Raw genomic sequence first — 25202 nt, 5'->3', positions numbered from 1 at the left:
AGCTATAATAACTGGCAAACTATTATTACAATATAATACGCTCTATGCACAGCAGCCATTTTGGAGAAAAATTGCTCACTGGAAATACTAGTGGGTCTCAAAGTGTGGTCCAGGGACCCTCATGGTTCCTTGAGAGGGTGTAACTCTGAGAGTGTACAAATGGAACCAAATGGACCCTCCCGGGTCCATTTGGTTCCATTTGTACACTCTCAGAGTTATGGGGGTCCTTGAAATTAAAAAGTTTGAGAACCACGTGCTACACTAAATGGAACAGAGCCTTCATTTAGTGTCATTGGTAACACCTGTGAAGGAAGCAAGGAAGGGGCCCAATTTCTGTCCAATATGGCTGCCGTGCATAGAGCCTATTCAAATGTGATAATATTCTCCTCCTGTCTCCACCCCAGGTGACTACTGTAACCTACCCCTCTACATGAAAACAGATCCTTTCTTCCGGAAGCAGTCGGAGCATCACGACCCCTGCCCTGTTGTCCCACCACGCGAGGCCTCCATCCGCAGCCTGGCCCAGCGGGCGTACCACACCCAGGGCCGTCATGTGACTGCGGACTCTGCCAAGCAGCAGGCCTTGACCATGGGCCACTCTGGTCTGGCCAGCCTCACGTCCTCCGGGGCCTCCTCGTACGTGGGAGCGACGGGGGCCAGCGGCGGCGACGGCGGCGGAGGGGCCTCCGCTTGCTCCAGCAGTTCCACGCTGCCCCAGAGGACTCTCACCATGCCTGGCTCCTCCGCCTCGGCTGCCCAAAGCGCAGCGGCTGCCGCGGCCGCTACGGCGTCTGCCGCTGCCGCCGAGGCACAGGGGGCCACAGGAGGGACCCCCGGAGGCGCCTCCTCGTCGTCGTCCAAGATGGGGGGATCTAGAGACTCTCTGCTGGAGAGCAGCTCCTCGGGCTTAGGCAGACTGCAGAAGCAGAGAGATAGAGATAGAGATAGAGATCGGGATCGAGATAGAGATAGAGATGGAGGGGCCGGGGCCTACTCCAAGTCCTACACACTGGTGTAGCCTGCCGGTACCTGCAGGGGGGGCGGTGGGGGGCCGGTACCGCAACTCTTAATCGGATGCTGGTGGAACCAGCACTTTGCCTGGAGCCTCTTGGGGAAATATGGGGGGCGAGGGACACACACACACACAGCTCACCCAACAACGCCTGCACTGTGCCAGGCTGCAGGGGGCCGGCCGGGGGGCCCTCGCGGACGCTACTGTACGACGGGGTCGACTTGTGGGTCTTCACAGCACAGGGGTTTGCCTTTATTTCGGCCTGATTTATTTTCTGTCGTTATTCTCTCATTGCCTATCTCTCTTCTCTTCTGGCGCCATCCTGGAAGTCACTTGCCAAAACACAAATAGCCTAATGATTTTGTCTCATCACATCATCTACTCTTTACATTTGTACCTTTTTTTTGTTATTGTCTCCTTTTTTTCCGGTAAGGACACAGTACTTATGCACGAAATGCTTTCCACGTGCACTTGTTACATTTTCTATTTAAATCGAGACAGAAGTAGGATGAACTAAGTTGTATGAGAATTACACACAGACCTATGTAGACACTTTTCTTAGGCTTTCCAAAGTGTTTCTTTTTCTGGTCTCTGCTGAAAGCAGAGCTCATTATCATGGCATATTGCTTTTACTGTATGCATAAATCACGACCTTGGCCTCTCACCGTGGCTCTAAAGGTTGTTCTGTTCATGGGCACGTAACAGGACCAGCAGCTGGAGGACTGTTGTCTCAACGTCACAGGTTGAGACCGGGGGAATCTCCTTCTACAGACAATGGATGACACAGAATACCACAGTAAAATCCTCAGTGTGCATTTAGCCACTTGAACCCTAGCATCCCTATTCTGTGGCAAAGAGATTTGGTGTAGAGGTAAAAAAGCAGGGGGCCCAGTATAGTCCCCTGGGGGACTCCAGTCAATAAAGCATATAGGGTTTTAAGTGGTTAAAGCTTAGAAGTTACATTTCCTTCCCAGGATTCAAACCCGGATCTTCCGGGTTTCCTTTGTGGGAGACCAAACATCTACCACTCATCCAGTACTAGTTGTCAGCCAGTAGGTGTATTACCTGGGGTCTAACGTTCTCAATAGAAGAGTAGGGAGACCTCCTCCAACCACTGCTGATGTGCTACCTGTGTTCTATTAACATAATCTGCCATATAGATATGAATATAAAATAATGTTCCATGAATTAAAATGAGTTCTGGATTGCAACTCTGGGTGAGTACAAATGTAGCCAAATGAACCGGGTCAATTTAGTTAATTTGTACACTTTGAGTTGCAAATTAATAAATTAACACTGAGGATTTTACTGTGTTCCACAGTAAAATCCATAGGGTTGATATAACTCAGTGAGAGGGTAAAACAATGTTTTACTCTCCCAGAGTTAAATGAACACTGCATTTTACTGTGTAGCAGTCTTAACTGACTCTCTTGTAAACAGACTCAACACAGCGAGAACAAGGAGAAGAGAACAAAAAAAAGTCATCATCTCAAACCGAAAGATGAATCCAAACTCTACTTTGAGTTTCTGTTTGTTTTCAGATTTTTGGAAACATAATCTCATGTGCACTAAGAAAAAGGGTACAGTGGATCTTACATAGCCGAACCTTCACAAGCCTGCGTGTGTGTGCGTGTTGGTGTATATGTGTAAATATACAGTATATATGTATACATGTGGCAGGCACACACAGTGGACCTTTTTAAAACTCAATCTGTATGCTGACTCCTCGGGCAGAAACTTCTGTCCCCCATACCCTACTCCCCCGTTCAGTTTTGTATCTTTGAATGGGGATACGGGGACAATGGTGTTGATGATGATAATGATAACGACGATGATGAGATTAATGCTAATGTAACACTATGATCATTATTTGTTTTTGCCAGTTAGAGTGACATAGTGATGCTAACGGACGTGAGGTTGAAGACTAAGGAGAAGGGATCGAATGAGAGAGGAAGGTGACAATGGGGTGCCTTTAACCACATGAACCCTAGTGTACCTATAGTGGACTCACAACGCGTCGCAACATGATGCGCTGTGAGCCTGTCGATTTTTAGAGAGATTTTTAAAGAGATCTGATGTAGGCTACAGGTTTAAAATAAGTGGTGGGGGTTGGGGGCAAGTACGGACCCCTGGAGGACCACGAAGTATATTGGGTTTAAATGGTTAAAGAACCCCATTCTGAATCTATGGTACCTTTATCTCCCTCTAATGTGAAGAAGGAACTGACACTTTTATCATTCATTATGGTGCCACAATGTCATTGCTCATTGTATGACCCCCCCTTTGTCCCATACTACCCTTCTCCTCGTCAATAATACGCCCCCCCACCCTGAGTCCCCCATCTTAGCCATACAGTCTCACTGTGACCTACGAACTAGCACACTGGGCTAGACAGAAAGACAGACACAGACAGACTGACAGACAAGATATATATATATATAAATATATATAACGCGGCGAGACGTGCAGAACATGCCGGTTGATGTTTGATGACAGGTAGAGCTGGGAGGTGAAATGCGAGCTTACAGCATGTTCATACAGATACAGAGGCGAGAGGAATCCTACTTGTAGCCTATTAGGTGATCTGTGAATCACGTTTGTGAACAGACATTGATGGGGAGTTCAATAGCGAGAGAGAAAGACTTGATCGATTTTGCAGTTGTGTTGGGGATTGGTGAGAGTTCACCTCAATGAGAGGGGTTTGCATAGTTGAGATATTTCTTGCGGAGACAAGTCTTCTCAAAAACGAATGACGTGTTTTTTTTCCAAATCCCTCCGCCTCACTGGAATTGATTTTAGCTTTATGCATGGTACTGTATCTGTTAAATTTTAAGTTTCACTTTATTTCCATTATTCTCCCAAAGCTTAGTCCCATAACAAAGAACGTTCCAAAAAGAGTTGCTCCAAAATGTTTCGCCATGGCAAAACCTAACATTAGGGCTCTCGCAATAGAAAAAATAATAAAAATATATGTTTGTTTTCAAAAGTATGTACATATATATTTCTATTCAAATATATATCAAATATATGAATATTGAAGAAAAGAAAAGCAGAGAAATATAAAGCCGTTAATTGAAAATATATATAAAAGATCTCAAGACAATCGCTCAGAGGGGAAAAACTGCAAGAAGGACAGAGAGAAAGAACAGGGAAGGTCATGACTTAAACGGGTAGCATAGCCAAGAGAGAGAAAGAGAGAGAGAGAGAGAGAGAGAGAAAGAGAGATGTCGGAGAGAAAGAAGGAAGTGTGAGATTTAAAAAATGTAGTTGTGAAACTGGGCTTCGAGAAACGATACAAGGAGCCCCTGTGAATATGGAAATGTTACAGTTACATGGCCTACACTGCAAAATCCTGAGCGTTAGTTTAAATCAACACTCAGGATTTAGGCGTGTATGGAGTAGGTACTGCACTGTAGCAGCTGAAATGACAAGCACAGTAAGTAAGTCAAGTCATTGTATGCGATTGTGTCTTTGGTTAACAGTGGTCTATGGCTCAGCAGCTGTGGTGTTGAAAACAGAAAAGATTAAAACAAGGACAGTATGCAGTAAATGAGCCTATAGTGTAAAGTGTTGTATTGTACCTTCCAAAGGTGTGTTTGCCAACTCAATGCCGTTATTGGACTATTTCATGAAGACAGACAGATAGACGAACAGACCGACAGACGTGGACTTCTGTTTCATAACACGTCCTACCCAAACTCCCCGACTGCAGGCCAGCATGGTTAAGATTGTTTATAAATGATCTAATAACTCATGCTCCCCTACGGCTCCTGTACTAGATTTTGAGTATCACCGGAGAGGAGCGGAAGTTGCTTTCTGTCGATAAGGTTTCAATGCCTTTCAGATTGGATTTCATTTTTCAGGATATGCAAGCTGTTGATTTCTAGAAACACAGTACAGTGTTGTCACATGAAGAGGCAGGCAAGCAATCACAAACAGGGACACCTTAACTCCGGCCAATCATAAATGAAGTTATGTACTGTAGGCCTTGGATGGAGTCGGGAAGACAATTCCCACCTGAACTGCTTTCCCTGGTTCTTACGGAGCTGCTTAAAAAGTGACATGCATTATCTAGTCCGTTTGCTCCAAAAGAACTTACTGTTGTTCCGGGGGGAAAAAACTCACCCGGAATCAAAGTCTGAAAGGCCAAACTTCATGTCTATTCGGCCAATCGGATCGCCGCCTTTCACTGTATCCCTTGCGCCCCCTAGACAGCATAATTTCTACCCCACAATATAAGACCTGTGTACATAGGAAAGTGTTTTGTATAAATGAGTACTATTTTCGACATCTTCAGAAGAAACCAGGGCACAATGTAAACTTTGAATTAAAAGCTATTGTAATGAAACAGAAGAGGATAAAAAGAGAAACTATAGAATTATACAGACACTGCTTTATATCTTGATTTCTGGACAGGTTGAGAAATATGCCAGAGTGGACCATGCATAGATTCGATGATATTCATTTCCTCTTTTATGGGAAGTTTTGTTGAATTCTCTCTTTTTTTTATTTGTCACAGGTTTCTTTATTTAGAGTTTTACTTTTTTATTATTCCACTTTTCCTTTTCCCTCCTTTTTTTTTTAGGACAAGCGGCATTGCATGCTCTGAATATTTTACTGGTTCTAAAAGAAAAAAGGGAAATGGACAATTGAACAAAATTAGAAGGGGGTTTGAAAACGTTTTGAAAATGCAGAGGGTGTTCCTTAAACTTTTATGAGGAAACGTTGCTTCAATTTGCAATTGCTTGTGTTTAACTCAACATATTTTCTTTTCTATGAAAACATATAAAACCAGAAAAAGAGTACTCCAACATCCTGTGCAATAAAGCTATCTTTTTATGAACTGTGGGTCCGCTGTTTATTTTCCTCTTACTGACCATCATTATCAATATAAATCAGGCAGAACTCAGTGCTAATATATCTCTGCTGTAGGGCAGAAACCAGCTACAGTATGTCCAAAATATTAACATTTCAGGAAAAGATTTTCTTTGCCTCAATATTGCCTCATCAAAGTTGGTATGGTGACTCTATACATTTTAGATACTTGAATGTGTCCTTATATTATCATAATTTTACCCGAATACAGCTCAAGTGGAGATTTTTGGCCATTAATGTGGAGATTCCCGTCTGACTTCGTCATTCTAATCAATGGGGGACAAACCACCTAACTCCACAAGTTGGAGTTAGGTGGTTTGACCGACAGTTTGAGGATCCAATGGAGTTAGGAGGTTTAGTCAGAAGCGCTTTTTTAATACTTTTCATTGGTTCAATGTTTGTAAAACCCACACACAGGCGTAAGGGTGTTCAATAGCACTGATTTATAAAAAAAATAAAAGATAAAGTTGAAAAATGTAGTTTGCTGGTTTCTTCCCGACAGCGACAATACTGTATATAGAACTAGACGCGTCGCAATTCAGGGCAATTGAAGAGTGTGGTTGTGCCGACGCGAGTCGCGGGTCACTGCCGCCGGGACTCGAGGAAAACCGTCAATTACATTGTCACGTAGCTCCTGAGATCACTTGCGTTTCGTTTTGAGAGGATTGATCCCCCCATCAAAAGGTTACATTTTGAGCATTTGTGGCGCCCCTTATGGATCAAAGTGGAAATGCTTTTGGGGATTTGTTGAGTAAACCACTGAAGGTTTCGTTCGTGATTTGTGGCCTTTTTTGTAACTTTTGCTAACTTCCGCTAACTTGGAAGCCATTTACGGACGAACGGTAATTACTGTCAAAATTCCGCTTGGATATGGGTCCATAGATCATGTGTACTGATTTTTGAGAGATTTGGACAAAATCTGTAGGAGGAGGAGCTAAAAGTGTGTTTTGAAGAGAATTCAAAATGGCGGAAAATCTATCCAGACGGAAATGGGCGTGGCCTATATGGGGAGTTGCGTCATGACTCATGACCCAAGGAATCCAGGGGAATTGTTTTTTTATTCTACGACCTACGGTTCAAGAGTTATAGGCCAAAAGGTAAAGTGGGCTGTTATAGCGCCACCATGTGGCCGACTGGTGCAATTATTTTTTTAATAATTTGGCAATAAACTATGAACCTTCCCTCCAAGTCTTGTAACTCTAGCCCTTAAATACTTGAATGGGATTTTTTTCATTTTCCCATTAAAGTGGATGGGGAAATTTAATGCAATAATAAATCAATATCAATTAAACTATGTAACCAATCTCTTAGCAAAATGATAGCACACGTTTCCCGGTAAGGCCGGTCAATTTCACATATGGCACTAAATTGGAAAAAATAAATTGTGGGAGGAATAGCAGCCCAAAATAAAGTTTATCTATGAATAAATAAAGTTTATCTATAACAATAGTCTGGTTGCCCATTCGGGCAACCACACTAATAATAAGAACCTCTGTGGTGCAGTGGTTTAGATAGAGGTAATGCAACCAGAATGTTCCCGGTTCAAATTCAACCAGGACATTTCCCCAACTTTTATCTGACTCTTGTGGTCTGTATCTAATCTTTCAGTGAACAGCCTGCAAGAAACCAGTGAAACTATGAACAGTGGTGGAGCAGTGGATAGGATACAGGCCTTGCACACAGAAGGTTCTGAGTTCAATACCAACAAGGAATATTTTCCAACTTTTACCTGGCTGTTTCACCTTTATCTAACCTTTCAATGAAGAACATGCAAGTGAACAGAATTAGGATGAATTACAATGGTGCAGTGATTGAGATACAGGCCTTATAACCAGAAGGTTGCAGGTTCAAATCCAACAAGGACATTTTTTGGAGGCCAAATCATCCCCCCAAAAACACTTGGTGATTTTTTCGGATTTAACTTTCGTTTCGATAGTGACAAACTTTCGTTTCGGTAGTGACACAATGGTGAAAAAATAAATGTATTTGTCTTGTTTGTTGTTCAAGTCAAAGCACCAGGAAGACTGTATTTCTTGGCCAACAGTTAGCTCAATGGGTTGAGATGCAGTATTCATGATCCAGAGGCCATGAGTTCAAATCCCACTGGTGTCTTTACTGTGATGCTTCCCTTTGCAGACTAACTTCTAGAAAAACAAGTTAAAACCACCAGGAAACCTGTAACTCTCAGCCAACAGCTTAGCTCAACTGGTAGAGCGTCTGTCCAATAACATGACTTGACCTGACTTGAGTGGGTTCGATTCCCACTCGAGTCAAGTGTCCCCGGTAACTTGGGGCAACGGATAAATTGACTGATATCCTTAGTGATGCTTCCCTTTGCAGACTAACTTCTAGAAAAACAAGTTAAAACCACCAGGAAACCTGTAACTCTCAGCCAACAGCATAGCTCAACTGGTAGAGCGTCTATCCAATAACATGACTTGACTTGACTTGTGTGGGTTCGATTCCCACTCGAGTCAAGTGTCCCCGGTAACTTGGGGCAACGGATAAATTGACTGATATCCTTAGTGATGCTTCCCTTTGCAGACTAACTTCTAGAAAAACAAGTTAAAACCTGCAGGAAATCTGTAAGTTAAAACCACCAGGAAACCTGTAACTCTCAGCCAACAGCATAGCTCAACTGGTAGAGCGTCTGTCCAATAACATGACTTGACTTGACTTGAGTGGGTTCGATTCCCACTAACGTCAAGTCCCCCGGTAAATTGGGGCAGTGGATAAATTGACTGATATCCGTAGAATAACTTGTAGGAGTGTCCTGGTTCAAATCCAGTTCAACCCAGGACCGAGCGGTCCTGGGTTCGATTCCCACTAACGTCAAGTCCCCCGGTAAATTGGGGCAGCGGATAAATTGACTGATATCCGTAGAATAACTTGTAGGAGTGTCCTGGTTCAAATCCAGTCACCACCACCCAGTTACAGGTTTCCTGGTGGTTTTCACTTGTTTTTCTAGAAGTTAGTCTGCAAAGGGAAGCATCACTAAGGATATCAGTCAATTTATCCGTTGCCCCAAGTTACCGGGGACACTTGACTCGAGTGGGAATCGAACCCACTCAAGTCAAGTCAAGTCATGTTATTGGACAGACGCTCTACCAGTTGAGCTATGCTGTTGGCTGAGAGTTACAGGTTTCCTGGTGATTTTAACTTGTTTTTTCTAGAAGTTAGTCTGCAAAGGGAAGCATCACTAAGGATATCAGTCAATTTATCCGTTGCCCCAAGTTACCGGGGACACTTGACTCGAGTGGGAATCTAACCCACTCAAGTCAAGTCAAGTCATGTTATTGGACAGACGCTCTACTAGTTGAGCTATGCTGTTGGCTGAGAGTTACAGGTTTCCTTGTGGTTTTAACTTGTTTTTCTAGAAGTTAGTCTGCAAAAGGAGGCATCACTAAGGATATCAGTCAATTTATCCGTTGCACCAAGTTACCGGGGACACTTGACTCGAGTGGGAATCGAACCCACTCAAGTCAAGTCAAGTCATGTTATTGGACAGACGCTCTACCAGTTGAGCTAAGCTGTTGGCTGAGAGTTACAGGTTTCCTGGTGGTTTTAACTTGTTTTTCTAGAAGTTTGTCTGCAAAGGGAAGCATCACTAAGGATATCAGTCAATTTATCCGTTGCCCCAAGTTACCTGGGACACTTGACTCAAGTGGGAATCGAACCCACTCAAGTCATGTTATTGGACAGACGCTCTACCAGATGAGCTAAGCTGTTGGCTGAGAGTTACAGGTTTCCTGGTGGTTTTAACTTGTTTTTCTAGAAGTTAGTCTGCAAAGGGAAGCATCACTAAAGATATCAGTCAATTTATCCGTTGGCCCAAGTTACCGGGGACACTTGTACTCGAGTGGGAATCGAACCCAATCAAGTCAAGTCATGTTATTGGACAGACGCTCTAGCAGTTGAGCTATGCTGTTGTCTGAGAGTTACAGGTTTCCTGGTGGTTTTAACTTGTTTTTCTAGAAGTTAGTCTTCAAAGGGAAGCATAGAAGTAAAGACACCAGTGGGATTTGAACTCATGGCCTCTGGATCATGAATACTGCGTCTCAACCCATTGAGCTAACTGTTGGCCAAGAAATACAGCCTTCCTGGTGCTTTGACTTGAACAACAAACAAGACAAATACATTTATTTTTTCACCATTGTGTCACTACCGAAACGAAAGTTTGTCACTACCGAAACGAAAGTTAAATCCGAAAAAATCACTAAGTGTTGAGGCCAAAATCGTCCCCCCAAAAAATACCGAAACGAAAATTACCAATCAACTCTAAATTGCCTTAAACGTACTCCTAACAGGTTTTTGGGGGGACGATTTTGGCCTCCACACTTAGTGATTTTTTCGGATTTAACTTTCGTTTCGGTAGTGACAAACTTTCGTTTCGGTAGTGACACAATGGTGAAAAAATAAATTTACTAAGTTGACTAAATATACTCGATGACTGTTATGGACCAAAAAAAGTCAATACAAAGTACTACCAATCAACTCTAAATTGCCTAAAACGTACTCCTAACAGGTTTTTGGGGGGACGATTTTGGCCTGCACACTTAGTGATTTTTTTGGATTTAACTTTCGTTTCGGTAAAATAAGTTTTACCGAAACGAAAATTACCAATCAACTCTAAATTGCCTGAAACGTACGCCTAACAGGTTTTTGGGGGGACGATTTTGGCCTCCACACTTAGTGATTTTTTCGGATTTAACTTTCGTTTCGGTAAAATAAATTTACCAATCAACTCTAAATTGCCTGAAACGTACTCCTAACAGGTTTTTGGGGGGACGATTTTGGCCTCCACACTTAGTGATTTTTTCGGATTTAACTTTCGTTTCGGTAAAATAAATTTTACCGAAACGAAAATTACCAATCAACTCTAAATTGCCTGAAACGTATTCCTAACAGGTTTTTGGGGGGACGATTTTGGCCTCCACACTTAGTGATTTTTTCGGATTTAACTTTCGTTTCGGTAAAATAAATTTTACCGAAACGAAAATTACCAATCAACTCTAAATTGCCTAAAACGTACTCCTAACAGGTTTTTGGGGGGACGATTTTGGCCTGCACAGTTAGTGATTTTTTCGGATTTAACTTTCGTTTCGGTAAAATAAATTTTACCGAAACGAAAATTACCAATCAACTCTAAATTGCCTGAAACATACTCCTAACAGGTTTTTGGGGGGACGATTTTGGCCTCCACGCTTAGTGATTTTTTCGGATTTAACTTTCGTTTCGGTAAAATAAATTTACCAATCAACTCTAAATTGCCTGAAACGTACTCCTAACAGGTTTTTGGGGGGACGATTTTGGCCACCACACTTAGTGATTTTCGGTAAAATAAATTTTACCGCAACGAAAATTACCAATCAACTCTAAATTGCCTGAAACATACTCCTAACAGGTTTTTGGGGGGACGATTTTGGCCTCCACACTTAGTGATTTTTTCGGATTTAACTTTCGTTTCGGTAGTGACAAACTTTCGTTTCGGTAGTGACTCAATGGTGAAAAAATGTATTTACTAAGTTGACTAAATTTACTCGATGACTGTTAGGGACCAAAAAAGGTCACTACAAAGTACTACCAATCAACTCTAAATTGCCTAAAACGTACTCCTAACAGGTTTTTGGGGGGACGATTTTGGCCTGCACACTTAGTGATTTTTTCGGATTTAACTTTCGTTAAAGGTAAAATACATTTTACCGAAACATAAATTACCAATCAACTCTAAATTGCCTGAAACGTACTCCTAACAGGTTTTTTGGGGGACGGTTTTGGCCTCCACACTTAGTGATTCTTTCGGATTTAACTTTCGTTTCGGTAAAATAAATTTTACCGAAACGAAAATTACCAATCAACTCTAAATTGCCTGAAACGTACTCCTAACAGGTTTTTGGGGGGACGATTTTGGCCTCCACACTTAGTGATTTTTTCGGATTTAACTTTCGTTTCGGTAGTGACAAACTTTCGTTTCGGTAGTGACACAATGGTGAAAAAATAAATTTACTAAGTCCAGAGCTCGATGACTGTTAGGGACCAAAAAAAGTCACTACAAAGTACTACCAATCAACTCTAAATTGCCTAAAACGTACTCCTAACAGGTTTTTGGGGGTACGATTTTGGCCTGCACACTTAGTGATTTTTTCGGATTTAACTTTCGTTTCGGTAAAATAAATTTTACCGAAACGAAAATTACCAATCAACTCTAAATTGCCTAAAACGTACTCCTAACAGGTTTTTGGGGGGACGATTTTGGCCTCCACACTTAGTGATTTTTTCGGATTTAACTTTCGTTTCGGTAGTGACAAACTTTCGTTTCGGTAGTGACACAATGGTGAAAAAATAAATTTACTAAGTCCAGAGCTCGATGACTGTTAGGGACCAAAAAAAGTCACTACAAAGTACTACCAATCAACTCTAAATTGCCTAAAACGTACTCCTAACAGGTTTTTGGGGGGACGATTTTGGCCTGCACACTTAGTGATTTTTTCGGATTTAACTTTCGTTTCGGTAAAATACATTTTACCGAAACGAAAATTACCAATCAACTCTAAATTGCCTGAAACCTACTCCTAACAGTTTTTTGAGGGGACGATTTTGGCCTCCACACTTAGTGATTTTTTCGGATTTAACTTTCGTTTCGGTAAAATAAATTTTACCGAAACGAAAATTACCAATCAACTCTAAATTGCCTGAAACGTACTCCTAACAGGTTTTTGGCGGGACGATTTTGGCCTCCACACTTAGTGATTTTTTCGGATTTAACTTTCGTTTCGGTAGTGACAAACTTTCGTTTCGGTAGTGACACAATGGTGAAAAAATAAATTTACTAAGTCCAGAGCTCGATGACTGTTAGGGACCAAAAAAAGTCACTGCAAAGTACTACCAATCAACTGTAAATTGCCTAAAACGTACTCCTAACAGGTTTTTGGGGGGACGATTTTGGCCTGCACACTTAGTGATTTTTTCAGATTTAACTTTCGTTTCGGTAAAATAAATTTTACCGAAACGAAAATTACCAATCAACTCTAAATTGCCTGAAACGTACTCCTAACAGGTTTTTGGGGGGACGATTTTGGCCTCCACACTTAGTGATTTTTTCGGATTTAACTTACGTTTCGGTAAAATAAATTTACCAATCAACTCTAAATTGCCTGAAACGTACTCCTAACAGGTTTTTGGAGGGACGATTTTGGCCTCCACACTTAGTGATTTTTTCGGATTTAACTTTCGTTTTGGTAAAATAAATTTTACCGAAACGAAAATTACCAATCAACTCTAAATTGCCTGAAACGTACTCCTAACAGGTTTTTGGGGGGACGATTTTGGCCTCCACAATTAGTGATTTTTTCGGATTTAACTTTCGTTTCGGTAGTGACAAACTTTTGTTTCGGTAGTGACACAATGGTGAAAAAATAAATTGACTAAGTCCAGAGCTCGATGAATGTTAGGGACCAAAAAAAGTCACTACAAAGTACTACCAATCAACTCTAAATTGCCTGAAACGTACTCCTAACAGGTTTTTGGGGGGACGATTTTGGCCTCCACACTTAGTGATTTTTTCGGATTTAACTTTCGTTTCGGTAAAATAAATTTTACCGAAACGAAACATTTTCCTGATTTTTTTGGGTAGGCTAGAAAATTGGAAAAATGGCAAAGACATACTTTGATTTTTATTCTGGGATGAAAGATTTGGAAAAAAAAACTATTTTGAGCTTTTCTCAGTGTCAGTCCCAAATCAAAAGAAGCCAAAATACTAAGCAGAATATCAGAAAAATGGAGCATTTTCCTGATTTTTTGGTGGGATAGAAAATTGAAAAAATGAAGCAATACGATATGATACGATACGATACAACTTTATTGTCAGCTTTCACCGAAATTTGCTTTGTGTCCATGACGTCACCGTTCAAGATACAGGCAGGACATACACAATACATTACCCAAAGTACATTACAGGACATACATCACAGAAGCAGACAGAAACAAGCAATGTTTTATTTAGGTTCTAAAACGAAAATCAGTAAGATAGACTTGAGAAGTGAATTCGAATTGAATCTCAGATTATACTAAGCTACCTTCACAGGGCCCGGGGGATCTTAGTATAATCTGAGCTTCAAATTGGAAGTGAATATTTGAAAAATTGAGCAATATCTAATTTGGGGTCTGAAAGGAAAATCAGTAAAATAATTGTTTAAAAAGTGAATTGGAATAGAATGTGAGATTATTCTAAGATCCCCTGACCGACATGCATGTTTGAGATTTTTTCTTTGAAATCATTTGTAGTTTTGGAGATATTTAACTTTAAGCGCCCAATGCATTGTCAATGCGGCAATGGACATTTAAAGGCAGGCTTACAACTACATACTTACGCCTAGTAACCTCATTCATACTGTGGGTGGGCAATTATTTTTTCCATGGGGCCACATGAACAACATCAAATATTTTGGAGGGCCGGGCCAAAAGGCTGAACTCAATTCTGCATAATATTAATTGTATTTCTTCATAAAAAGGAGTAAATAGCATTGTTTTGACAAGCTGGTAAGGGTATGTGTTATCAGTGGTGTAAAGTAACTAAGTACATTTACTCAAGTACTGTACTTAAGTACAATTTTGAGGTATTTTACTTTACTTGAGTATTTCCAATTTTCAGTACTTTTACTTCTACTCCACTACATCTCAGAATCAATTATTGTACTTTTACTCCACTACACTTATTAGACAACTTTAGTTACTAGTGTAGATTTTGATTATTATTAAAAAAAACATACAACCACTTCAGACCTATGGCTATTTGAAAATAGCAGATCTACAAGCTCACAACACATTGCAGGTGATCTTGTAGATCTGCTATTTTCAAAGGATTTTATACACATAACTTGTGAAATGGGACATTTTGCATAAGTACTTTTATAGTTATAGTTAAGCAATGAAAAAGTGAGGTTGAGTTACAACAAATGTCATTCATTCAATCAAATTTCCCAAAACAAGGTTAGGTAGACAAAGTGTGAAAGCCTTTTTTTTAACCATCTGTGACTCATATTCGTGAACATTTTCAGTCACATTCACAAATGTCAAAACAGTTTCATATACTGTTGTTGGAAAGTTGCAGATTCTTAAGACATCACAATATTCAATATTGTCTTTGTGCGCCAAACATTAAGCAAGAAAGATACATCATATTTTTTTAAGTTCTTTTTTCTTGTTCAGTGAGAGAAATCTAGTCTCTGCTGGGCTTTAACAAGTGCATCAAAGTCAGGTTGAATGTCTGAGGTGGTTATGCGAAGCACAGCTGACAGATGCTCATCAGTGAGAGAGGATCTGTACCTGGATTTATTAAACTTCATCATTGAAAATGTTTGTTCACAAATGTAGGTCGAGCCAAAGAGAACCAACATCTTCTGAGCATGTCTCCTCATGTTTGGAAAGTTCTCCTCTTTGAGAGAAGAGTAGAAAGCCAGCAGAGATACTGACTTAAAGTGCTCTGCTAGTACTGCATCAGACTGCAGGTCAATGAGTTCAAGCTGAACATCACTGGGTGCCTTATCCACACTGGAGGTGAAGGGAGAGGAAATCATTTGCATTTCATCCTCGATTTTTCTGAGATCTTCAAATCGCCTTGAAAACTCATCATGCAATGCTTTTAACATGGATGAGTACCTGCGGAGATGATTAGCTGATGGTGTGACTTCTTTCAGGGTTTGCATGTGAGTGAGAGTCTTGCTCTCCAGTTGGCTTGAAAGAAACAGCATCTTTCTCATGAAAGCCTTCACCAGGCTGTACATTTCATGAACAAAAAGTCCCTTGCCTTGCAGTTTGGTGTTCAATTCATTCATCAGTGCAGTCACATCAACAGCAAATGCAAAATCTGCCATCCATTCCTCATCTGAGAGCTCTGGGAAGTCTTTGCCTTTCTTCTCACAAAACTCTCGAATCTCTGCTTTCAGGTCCCACACTCTTTTTAGGACTTTGCCCAGGCTGAGCCACCTGACTGCTGTGTGGTAGCCAATGTCACGATGCTCAGTCTCATGCTCCTCCAAAAGCGCGACAAACTGTCTATGATTCAACCCCCGTGCCCTGATGAAATTTACCATTTTAGTAACAACATCAATAACGTGGTTAAGTTTTAGCACTGACTTGCACAACACATGTTGGTGGATAATACAATGCAAAAAAAACAATTTCTGATCTGCATCAATTTCTGTCACTTTATCTTGCATACGTTTCAAAAGTCCAACATTTTTCCCTGTGAGACTTGGGCAACCATCAGATGTGACACCCGCCAGTTTGTTCCATTTCAGACCCAGCGTGTCCATGCACACATTTACCTCTGTGAAAAGATCACTCCCTGTCGTTGTCCCTTTCATCGACTGCATTGATGCCAGCTCCTCCGTAATCTTGAAGTCCGACGTTATCCCACGGACAAATACGAGTAACTGGGCAGTGTCGCGGACATCAGTGCTCTCGTCCAAAGCCAAGGAGAAAAAGTCAAAACTTCCCACTTCACGTTGCAGCGTAGACTCCAGATTCCCTGCTATATCCTCAATCCTTCTCGTCACCGTTCGCCTGGACAGCGGGACTTGTTCAAACGCTTCTTTTTTTTCAGGGCATATTAGTGCTGCAGACTCCACCAAGCACTCTTTGACAAACTCCCCCTCTGCGAATGGCTTACTGTTTTTAGCGATTTTGTGGGATATCACGAAGCTGGTCTTGGTTGCTGCATCCCTGGCAGCATGAAGCTTGGTGAAGAGGCCTTGCTGCCTTTGCAGACCAGTTAGCAAAGCTTCCGATGTCTTTGCCCTTTCAGCATCAGTCAAGTTTTTGTATTTCTCCGCGTGTTTAGGTTTGGTCTCGTTATGGCGACTCAAATTGTAGTCCTTAAACACGGCGATATGCTCCCCGCAAATTAAACACACGGCTTTACCTCCGACTTCAGTAAATAAATACTTGCCAGTTTTTGTTGAACACCCTGCATTCGCCATCTACCTTTCTTTTTTTACCACGAGTGGACATTTTTGCCCCCGTAAGGTCGTCTTGTGACCCGGCCTTGATCTGTAAACAACACAAGTTTCCCCCGCTGTGTGCAGTCAGTCACCTGGCCACTGCTGGGGGTGTGTGTGTGTGTGTGTGTGTGTGTGTGTGTGTGTGAGCGTGAGCGCGCGCGCGCGCGCGTGCAAGTGTGTGCGTGTGACAACGATCCAATCATGCGCACGTCTTGAAACTTCAAAATAAAAGCAGTGCAGCTTTAGTCCATGCATGAGGTAAAATGAGAAAATATGTTTATTTTGACATTTCCAAATAACCTTACACGGGCCGTTCAGAGTCAACCAAAGGGCCGTATACGGCCCGTGGGCCGCCAGTTGCCCAGGTCTGCTTTAAAATGTTCATCTTACTGTGGACATGTTTGCCTGAAAAGGAATCTTTGAAATGTTTAATAGTTTTAGAATTGTACTCCTTTAAAAGTTCAGAGATTTATAATGGAGGCGGATGGAAGGTTAGGGTTAGGGTTAGGGTTACTAGCATTCAAACTAGGGTCACTACCGAAACCACCATTGTGTCACTACCGAAACCATAGGACTCGGTTTTTGTAACCCTTGGGAAAGTGGTAAAGTCAAACATTGGAATATCCAAGTTAAATCCGAACAAATCACCAAGTGTGGAGGCCAAAATTGTCCCCCAAAAACCTGTTAGGAGTACGTTTCAGGCAATTTAGAGTTGATTGGTAGTACTTTGTAGTGACTTTTTTTGGTCCCTAACATTCATCGAGCTCTGGACTTAGTAGATTTTTTTTTCACCATTGTGTCACTACCGAAAGGAACGTTTTTTTTAGAGTTGATTGGTAGTACTTTGTAGTGACTTTTTTTGGTCCCTAACATTCATAGAGCTCTGGACTTAGTACATTTATTTTTTCACCATTGTGTCACTACCGAAACGAAAGTTAAATCCGAAAAAATCACTAAGTGTGGAGGCTAAAATCGTCCCCCCAAAAACCTGTTAGGAGTACATTTCAGGCAATTTAGAGTTGATTGGTAGTACTTTGTAGTGACTTTTTTTGGTCCCTAACATTCATCGAGCTCTGGACTTAGTACATTTATTTTTTCACCATTGTGTCACTACCGAAACGAAAGTTTGTCACTACCGAAAGAAAGTTAAATCCAAAAAAATCACTAATTGTGGAGGCCAAAATCGCCCCCCCCCAAAAACCTGTTAGGAGTACGTTTCAGGCAATTTAGAGTTGATTGGTAGTACTTTGTAGTGACTTTTTTTGGTCCCTAACATTCATCGAGCTCTGGACTTAGAACATTTTTTTTTTCACCATTGTGTCACTACCGAAACGAAAGTTAAATCCGAAAAAATCACTAAGTGTGGAGGCCAAAATCGTCCCCCCAAAAACCTGTTAGGAGTACGTTTCAGGCAATTTAGAGTTGATTGGTTGTACTTTGTAGTGACTTTTTTTGGTCCCTAACATTCATCGAGCTCTGGACTTAGTACATTTATTTTTTCACCATTGTGTCACTACCGAAACGAAAGTTTGTCACTACCGAAAGAAAGTTAAATCCAAAAAAATCACTAATTGTGGAGGCCAAAATCGCCCCCCCCCCAAAAACCTGTTAGGAGTACGTTTCAGGCAATTTAGAGTTGATTGGTAGTACTTTGTAGTGACTTTTTTTGGTCCCTAACATTCATCGAGCTCTGGACTTAGTACATTTTTTTTTTCACCATTGTGTCACTACCGAAACGAAAGTTAAATCCGAAAAAATCACTAAGTGTGGAGGCCAAAATCGTCCCCCCAAAAACCTGTTAGGAGTACGTTTCAGGCAATTTAGAGTTGATTGGTTGTACTTTGTAGTGACTTTTTTTGGTCCCTAACATTCATCGAGCTCTGGACTTAGTACATTTATTTTTTCACCATTGTGTCACTACCGAAACGAAAGTTTGTCACTACCGAAACGAAAGTTAAATCCGAAAAAATCACTAAGTGTGGAGGCCAAAATCGTCCCCCCAAAAACCTGTTAGGAGTACGTTTCAGGCAATTTAGAGTTGATTGGTAGTACTTTGTAGTGACTTTTTTTGGTCCCTAACATTCATCGAGCTCTGGACTTAGTACATTTTTTTTTTCACCATTGTGTCACTACCGAAACGAAAGTTAAATCCGAAAAAATCACTAAGTGTGGAGGCCAAAATCGTCCCCCCAAAAACCTGTTAGGAGTACGTTTCAGGCAATTTAGAGTTGATTGGTAGTACTTTGTAGTGACTTTTTTTGGTCCCTAACATTCATCGAGCTCTGGACTTAGTACATTTATTTTTTCACCATTGTGTCACTACCGAAACGAAAGTTTGTCACTACCGAAAGAAAGTTAAATCCAAAAAAATCACTAATTGTGGAGGCCAAAATCGCCCCCCCAAAAACCTGTTAGGAGTACGTTTCAGGCAATTTAGAGTTGATTGGTAGTACTTTGTAGTGACTTTTTTTGGTCCCTAACATTCATCGAGCTCTGGACTTAGTACATTTTTTTTTTCACCATTGTGTCACTACCGAAACGAAAGTTAAATCCGAAAAAATCACTAAGTGTGGAGGCCAAAATCGTCCCCCCAAAAACCTGTTAGGAGTACGTTTCAGGCAATTTAGAGTTGATTGGTTGTACTTTGTAGTGACTTTCTTTGGTCCCTATCATTCATCGAGCTCTGGACTTAGTAAATTTATTTTTTCACCATTGTGTCACTACCGAAACGAAAGTTTGTCACTACCGAAACGAAAGTTAAATCCGAAAAAATCACTAAGTGTGGAGGACAAAATCGTCCCCCCAAAAACCTGTTAGGAGTACGTTTCAGGCAATTTAGAGTTGATTGGTAGTACTTTGTAGTGACTTTTTTTGGTCCCTATCATTCATCGAGCTCTGGACTTAGTACATTTTTTTTCACCATTGTGTCACTACCGAAACGAAAGTTTGTCACTACCGAAACGAAAGTTAAATCCGAAAAAATCACTAATTGTGGAGGCCAAAATCGCCCCCCCAAAAACCTGTTAGGAGTACGTTTCAGGCAATTTAGAGTTGATTGGTTGTACTTTGTAGTGACTTTTTTTGGTCCCTAACATTCATCGAGCTCTGGACTTAGTACATTTATTTTTTCACCATTGTGTCACTACCGAAACGAAAGTTTGTCACTACCGAAACGAAAGTTAAATCCGAAAAAATCACTAAGTGTGGAGGCCAAAATCGTCCCCCCAAAAACCTGTTAGGAGTACGTTTCAGGCAATTTAGAGTTGATTGGTAGTACTTTGTAGTGACTTTTTTTGGTCCCTAACATTCATCGAGCTCTGGACTTAGTACATTTTTTTTTTCACCATTGTGTCACTACCGAAACGAAAGTTAAATCCGAAAAAATCACTAAGTGTGGAGGCCAAAATCGTCCCCCCAAAAACCTGTTAGGAGTACGTTTCAGGCAATTTAGAGTTGATTGGTTGTACTTTGTAGTGACTTTTTTTGGTCCCTAACATTCATCGAGCTCTGGACTTAGTACATTTATTTTTTCACCATTGTGTCACTACCGAAACGAAAGTTTGTCACTACCGAAAGAAAGTTAAATCCAAAAAAATCACTAATTGTGGAGGCCAAAATCGCCCCCCCAAAAACCTGTTAGGAGTACGTTTCAGGCAATTTAGAGTTGATTGGTAGTACTTTGTAGTGACTTTTTTTGGTCCCTAACATTCATCGAGCTCTGGACTTAGTACATTTTTTTTTTCACCATTGTGTCACTACCGAAACGAAAGTTAAATCCGAAAAAATCACTAAGTGTGGAGGCCAAAATCGTCCCCCCAAAAACCTGTTAGGAGTACGTTTCAGGCAATTTAGAGTTGATTGGTTGTACTTTGTAGTGACTTTCTTTGGTCCCTATCATTCATCGAGCTCTGGACTTAGTAAATTTATTTTTTCACCATTGTGTCACTACCGAAACGAAAGTTTGTCACTACCGAAACGAAAGTTAAATCCGAAAAAATCACTAAGTGTGGAGGCCAAAATCGTCCCCCCAAAAACCTGTTAGGAGTACGTTTCAGGCAATTTAGAGTTGATTGGTAGTACTTTGTAGTGACTTTTTTTGGTCCCTATCATTCATCGAGCTCTGGACTTAGTACATTTTTTTCACCATTGTGTCACTACCGAAACGAAAGTTTGTCACTACCGAAACGAAAGTTAAATCCGAAAAAATCACTAAGTGTGGAGGCCAAAATCGCCCCCCCAAATACCTGTTAGGAGTACGTTTCAGGCAATTTAGAGTTGATTGGTAGTACTTTGTAGTGACTTTTTTTGGTCCCTATCATTCATCGAGCTCTGGACTTAGTACATTTTTTTTCACCATTGTGTCACTACCGAAACGAAAGTTTGTCACTACCGAAACGAAAGTTAAATCCGAAAAAATCACTAAGTGTGGAGGCCAAAATCGCCCCCCCAAATACCTGTTAGGAGTACGTTTCAGGCAATTTAGAGTTGATTGGTAGTACTTTGTAGTGACTTTTTTTGGTCCCTAACATTCATCGAGCTCTGGACTTAGGAAATGTATTTTTTCACCATTGTGTCACTACCGAAACGAAAGTTTGTCACTACTGAAACGAAAGTTCAATCCGAAAAAATCACTAAGTGTGGAGGCCAAAATCGTCCCCCCAAAAACCTGTTTGGAGTACGTTTCAGGCAATTTAGAGTTGATTGGTAGTACTTTGTAGTGACTTTTTTTGGTCCCTAACATTCATCGAGCTCTGGACTTAGTAAATTTATTTTTTCACCATTGTGTCACTACCGAAACGAAAGTTTGTCACTACCGAAACGAAAGTTAAATCCGAAAAAATCACTAAGTGTGGAGGCCAAAATCGTCCCCCCAAAAACCTGTTAGGAGTACGTTTCAGGCAATTTAGAGTTGATTGGTAGTACTTTGTAGTGACTTTTTTAGGTCCCTATCATTCATCGAGCTCTGGACTTAGTAAATTTATTTTTTCACCATTGTGTCACTACCGAAACGAAAGTTTGTCGCTACCGAAACGAAAGTTAAATCCGAAAAAATCACTAAGTGTGGAGGCAAAAATAGTCCCCCAAAAACCTGTTAGGAGTACGTTTCATGCAATTTAGAGTTGATTGGTAGTACTTTGTAGTGACCTTTTTTGGTCCCTAACATTCATCGAGCTCTGGACTTAGTAAATTTGTTTTTTCACCATTAAGTCACTACCGAAACGAAAGTTAAATCCGAAAAAATCACTAAGTGTGGAGGCCAAAATCGTCCCCCCAAAAACCTGTTAGGAGTACGTTTCAGGCAATTTAGAGTTGATTGGTAGTACTTTGTAGTTACTTTTTTTGGTCCCTAACATTCATCGAGCTCTGGACTTAGGAAATGTATTTTTTCACCATTGTGTCACTACCGAAACGAAAGTTTGTCACTACCGAAACGAAAGTTAAATCCGAAAAAATCACTAAGTGTGGAGGCCAAATTTGTCCCCCCAAAAACCTGTTAGGAGTACGTTTCAGGCAATTTAGAGTTGATTGGTAGTACTTTGTAGTGACTTTTTTGGTCCCTAACATTCATCGAGCTCTGGACTTAGGAAATTTATTTTTTCACCATTGTGTCACTACCGAAACGAAAGTTTGTCACTACCGAAACGAAAGTTAAATCCGAAAAAATCACTAAGTGTGGAGGCCAAAATCGTCCCCCCAAAAACCTGTTAGGAGTACGTTTCAGGCAATTTAGAGTTGATTGGTAGTACTTTGTATTGACTTTTTTTGGTCCCTAGCTAACATTCATCGAGCTCTGGACTTAGTACATTGTTTTTTTTCACCATTGTGTCACTACCGAAACGAACGTTTTTTTTAGAGTTGATTGGTAGTACTTTGTAGTGACTTTTTTTGGTCCCTAACATTCATCGAGCTCTGGACTTAGTAAATTTATTTTTTTCACCATTGTGTCACTACCGAAACAAAAGTTTGTCACTACCGAAATGAAAGTTAAATCCGAAAAAAGTGTGGAGGCCAAAATCGTCCCCCCAAAAACATGTTAGGAGTACGTTTCAGGCAATTTAGAGTTGATTGGTAGTACTTTGTAGTGACCTTTTTTTTTCCCTAACATTCATCGAGCTCTGGACTTAGTAAATGTATTTTTTCACCATTGTGTCACTACCGAAACAAAAGTTAAATCCGAAAAAATCACTAAGTGTGGAGGCCAAAATCGTCCCCCCAAAAACTTGTTAGGAGTACGTTTCAGGCAATTTAGAGTTGATTGGTAGTACTTTTTAGTGATTTTTTTTGGTCCCTAACATTCATCGAGCTCTGGACTTAGGAAATTTATTTTTTCACCATTGTGTCACTACCAAAACCACCATTGCGTCACTACCGAAACTCCCTGCATGTCCACAGTAAGGTGGAATTTTTGAACTGTCGATGGAGTTTCTAGGTGAAAGTGTTTTTTTGAGGTCCCTTAACCCTTACCCTAACCCAATGGTTTTCTTTTTTCACCATTGTGTCACTACCGAAACGGGAGCGTACTCAAGTTCCCTCAACCCTATGTTCCCTCAGCCCTATGTTCCGTCAGCCCTATGTTCCCTCAGCCCTATGTTCCCTCATCCCAAATTAGACCGACATGTTGCTTGAGATTTTTTCTTTGAAATTATTTATAGTTTCGGAGATATTTAACCCCATGCATTGTCGATGCGGCAATGGATATTTAAAGGGAAACGAGTACAGGCTACTCATCCTACATACTTTCTGCTAGTAACCCCATTCATACTTTAAAATGTTCATCTTACTGTGGACATGTTTACCTGAAAAGGAATCTTTGAAATATTTAATAGTTTTAGAATTGTACTCATTTAAAAATTCAGAGATTTAGAATAGAGGCGGATGGAAGGTTAGGGTTTGGGTTAAGGGACCTCAGAAAAAACACTTTCACGTAGAAACTCCATTCACAGTTCAAAAATTCCACCTTACTGTGGACATGCATGCTTGAGATTTTTTCTTTTTTTTATCATTTGTAGTTTTGGAGATATTTAGCTTTAAGTGCCCCATGCATTGTCGATGCGGCAATGGACATTTAAAGGCAGGCTTACAACTACATACTTACTTCTAGTAACCTCATTCATACTTTAAAATGTTCATCTTACTGTGGACATGTTTGCCTCAAAAGGAATCTTTGAAATGTTGCATAGTTTTAGAATTGTACTCCTTTAAAAGTTCAGAGATTTATAATGGAGGTCGATGGAAGATTTTGGGACCTCAAAAAAATACTTTCACCTAGAAACTCCATTCACAGTTCAAAAATTCCACCTTACTGTGGACATGCATCCTTGAGATGTTTTACTTTGAAATCATTTGTAGTTTTGGAGATATTTAACTTTAAGCGCCCAATGCATTGCCAATGCGGCAATGGACATTTAAAAGCAGGCTTACAACTACATGCTTACGCCTAGTAACCTCATTCACACTTTAAAATGTTCATCTTACTTCAGAGATTTATAATGGAGGTCGATGGACGATTTTGGGACCTCAAAAAAACACTTTCACCTTGAAACTCCATTCACAGTTCAAAAATTCCACCTTAGTGTGGACATGCATGCTTGAGATTTTTTTTTGCGGTGCCAACCACTCTACATTTGACTTTGACTCCGTGTCTGTGTGTCTGTCTGTGTGTCTGCGTGTCTGTGTGTCCGTCCGTATGAGCCCGGGATGAGCACGGCAAAGAAGCAACACATACAAACACACGCGCACACACACACACACACACACACACACACACACACACACACACACACACACACACACACACACACACACACACACACAGACTTGGAGATTGCCTATGCCATCTCTCCTCTCATTGGCCACACGTGCCACTGGTTATCAACGAGGGGTCCAGGGACCCCCAGCGTATGTTATGTCCGTCCACCCGTATGAGCACGGGATGAGCACGGGATTTTAAACAGCTATAACTCCAGTTTGCAGCATGCCACCAAGTCCAAATTTTGTATGTGGACTTAGACCACCAATAGGGACGAGCATGAATTGCTGAAGCCCCACCCCAGGGTTCCAGGGACCCCCAGCGTATGTTAGGTCCGTCCGCCCGTATGAGCACGGGATGAGCATGGGATTTTAAACAGCTATAACTCCAGTTTGCAGCATGCCATCAAGTCCAAATTTGGTATGTGGACTTAGACCACCAATAGGAACGAGCATGAATTGCTGAAGCCCCGCCCCCTCTGTCTTCCCATTGGCTGGCCTTTAAACAGCCATTATTCCAGTTTGCAGCATGCTACCAAGTACAAATTTGGTAAGTGGACTCAGAC

General features: G+C 40.9%; 2 protein-coding genes across 2 annotated transcripts in view; one reads left to right on the top strand and one right to left on the bottom strand.

Moving 5' to 3' along the window:
- Window positions 1–5855, top strand: part of dscaml1 (Down syndrome cell adhesion molecule like 1) — a 154894-nt gene extending 149039 nt beyond the window's left edge. The window contains 1 exon segment of the mRNA XM_084063850.1: window positions 405–5855. Coding sequence (XP_083919976.1) covers window positions 405–1018 — 614 coding nt within the window. The 3' untranslated portion in view covers window positions 1019–5855.
- Window positions 5856–15090: 9235 nt separating this feature from the next.
- LOC311050629 (general transcription factor II-I repeat domain-containing protein 2-like) lies at window positions 15091–16866 on the bottom strand (the record flags this gene model as incomplete). The annotated part of the gene is made up of 2 exons (XM_084064714.1): window positions 15091–15915; window positions 16213–16866. 2 exons carry the CDS (start codon window positions 16864–16866, stop codon window positions 15091–15093), a joined length of 1479 nt encoding a protein of 492 aa, XP_083920840.1.
- Window positions 16867–25202: the final 8336 nt, after the last annotated feature.

Source organism: Gymnoscopelus microlampas, assembly GCF_963454915.1.
Source record: "Gymnoscopelus microlampas genome assembly, chromosome: 8".
Lineage (NCBI taxonomy): Eukaryota > Metazoa > Chordata > Actinopteri > Myctophiformes > Myctophidae > Gymnoscopelus > Gymnoscopelus microlampas.
Note: the sequence above shows the minus strand (reverse complement) of the source record. Positions and strands in the feature narration are given on the sequence as shown.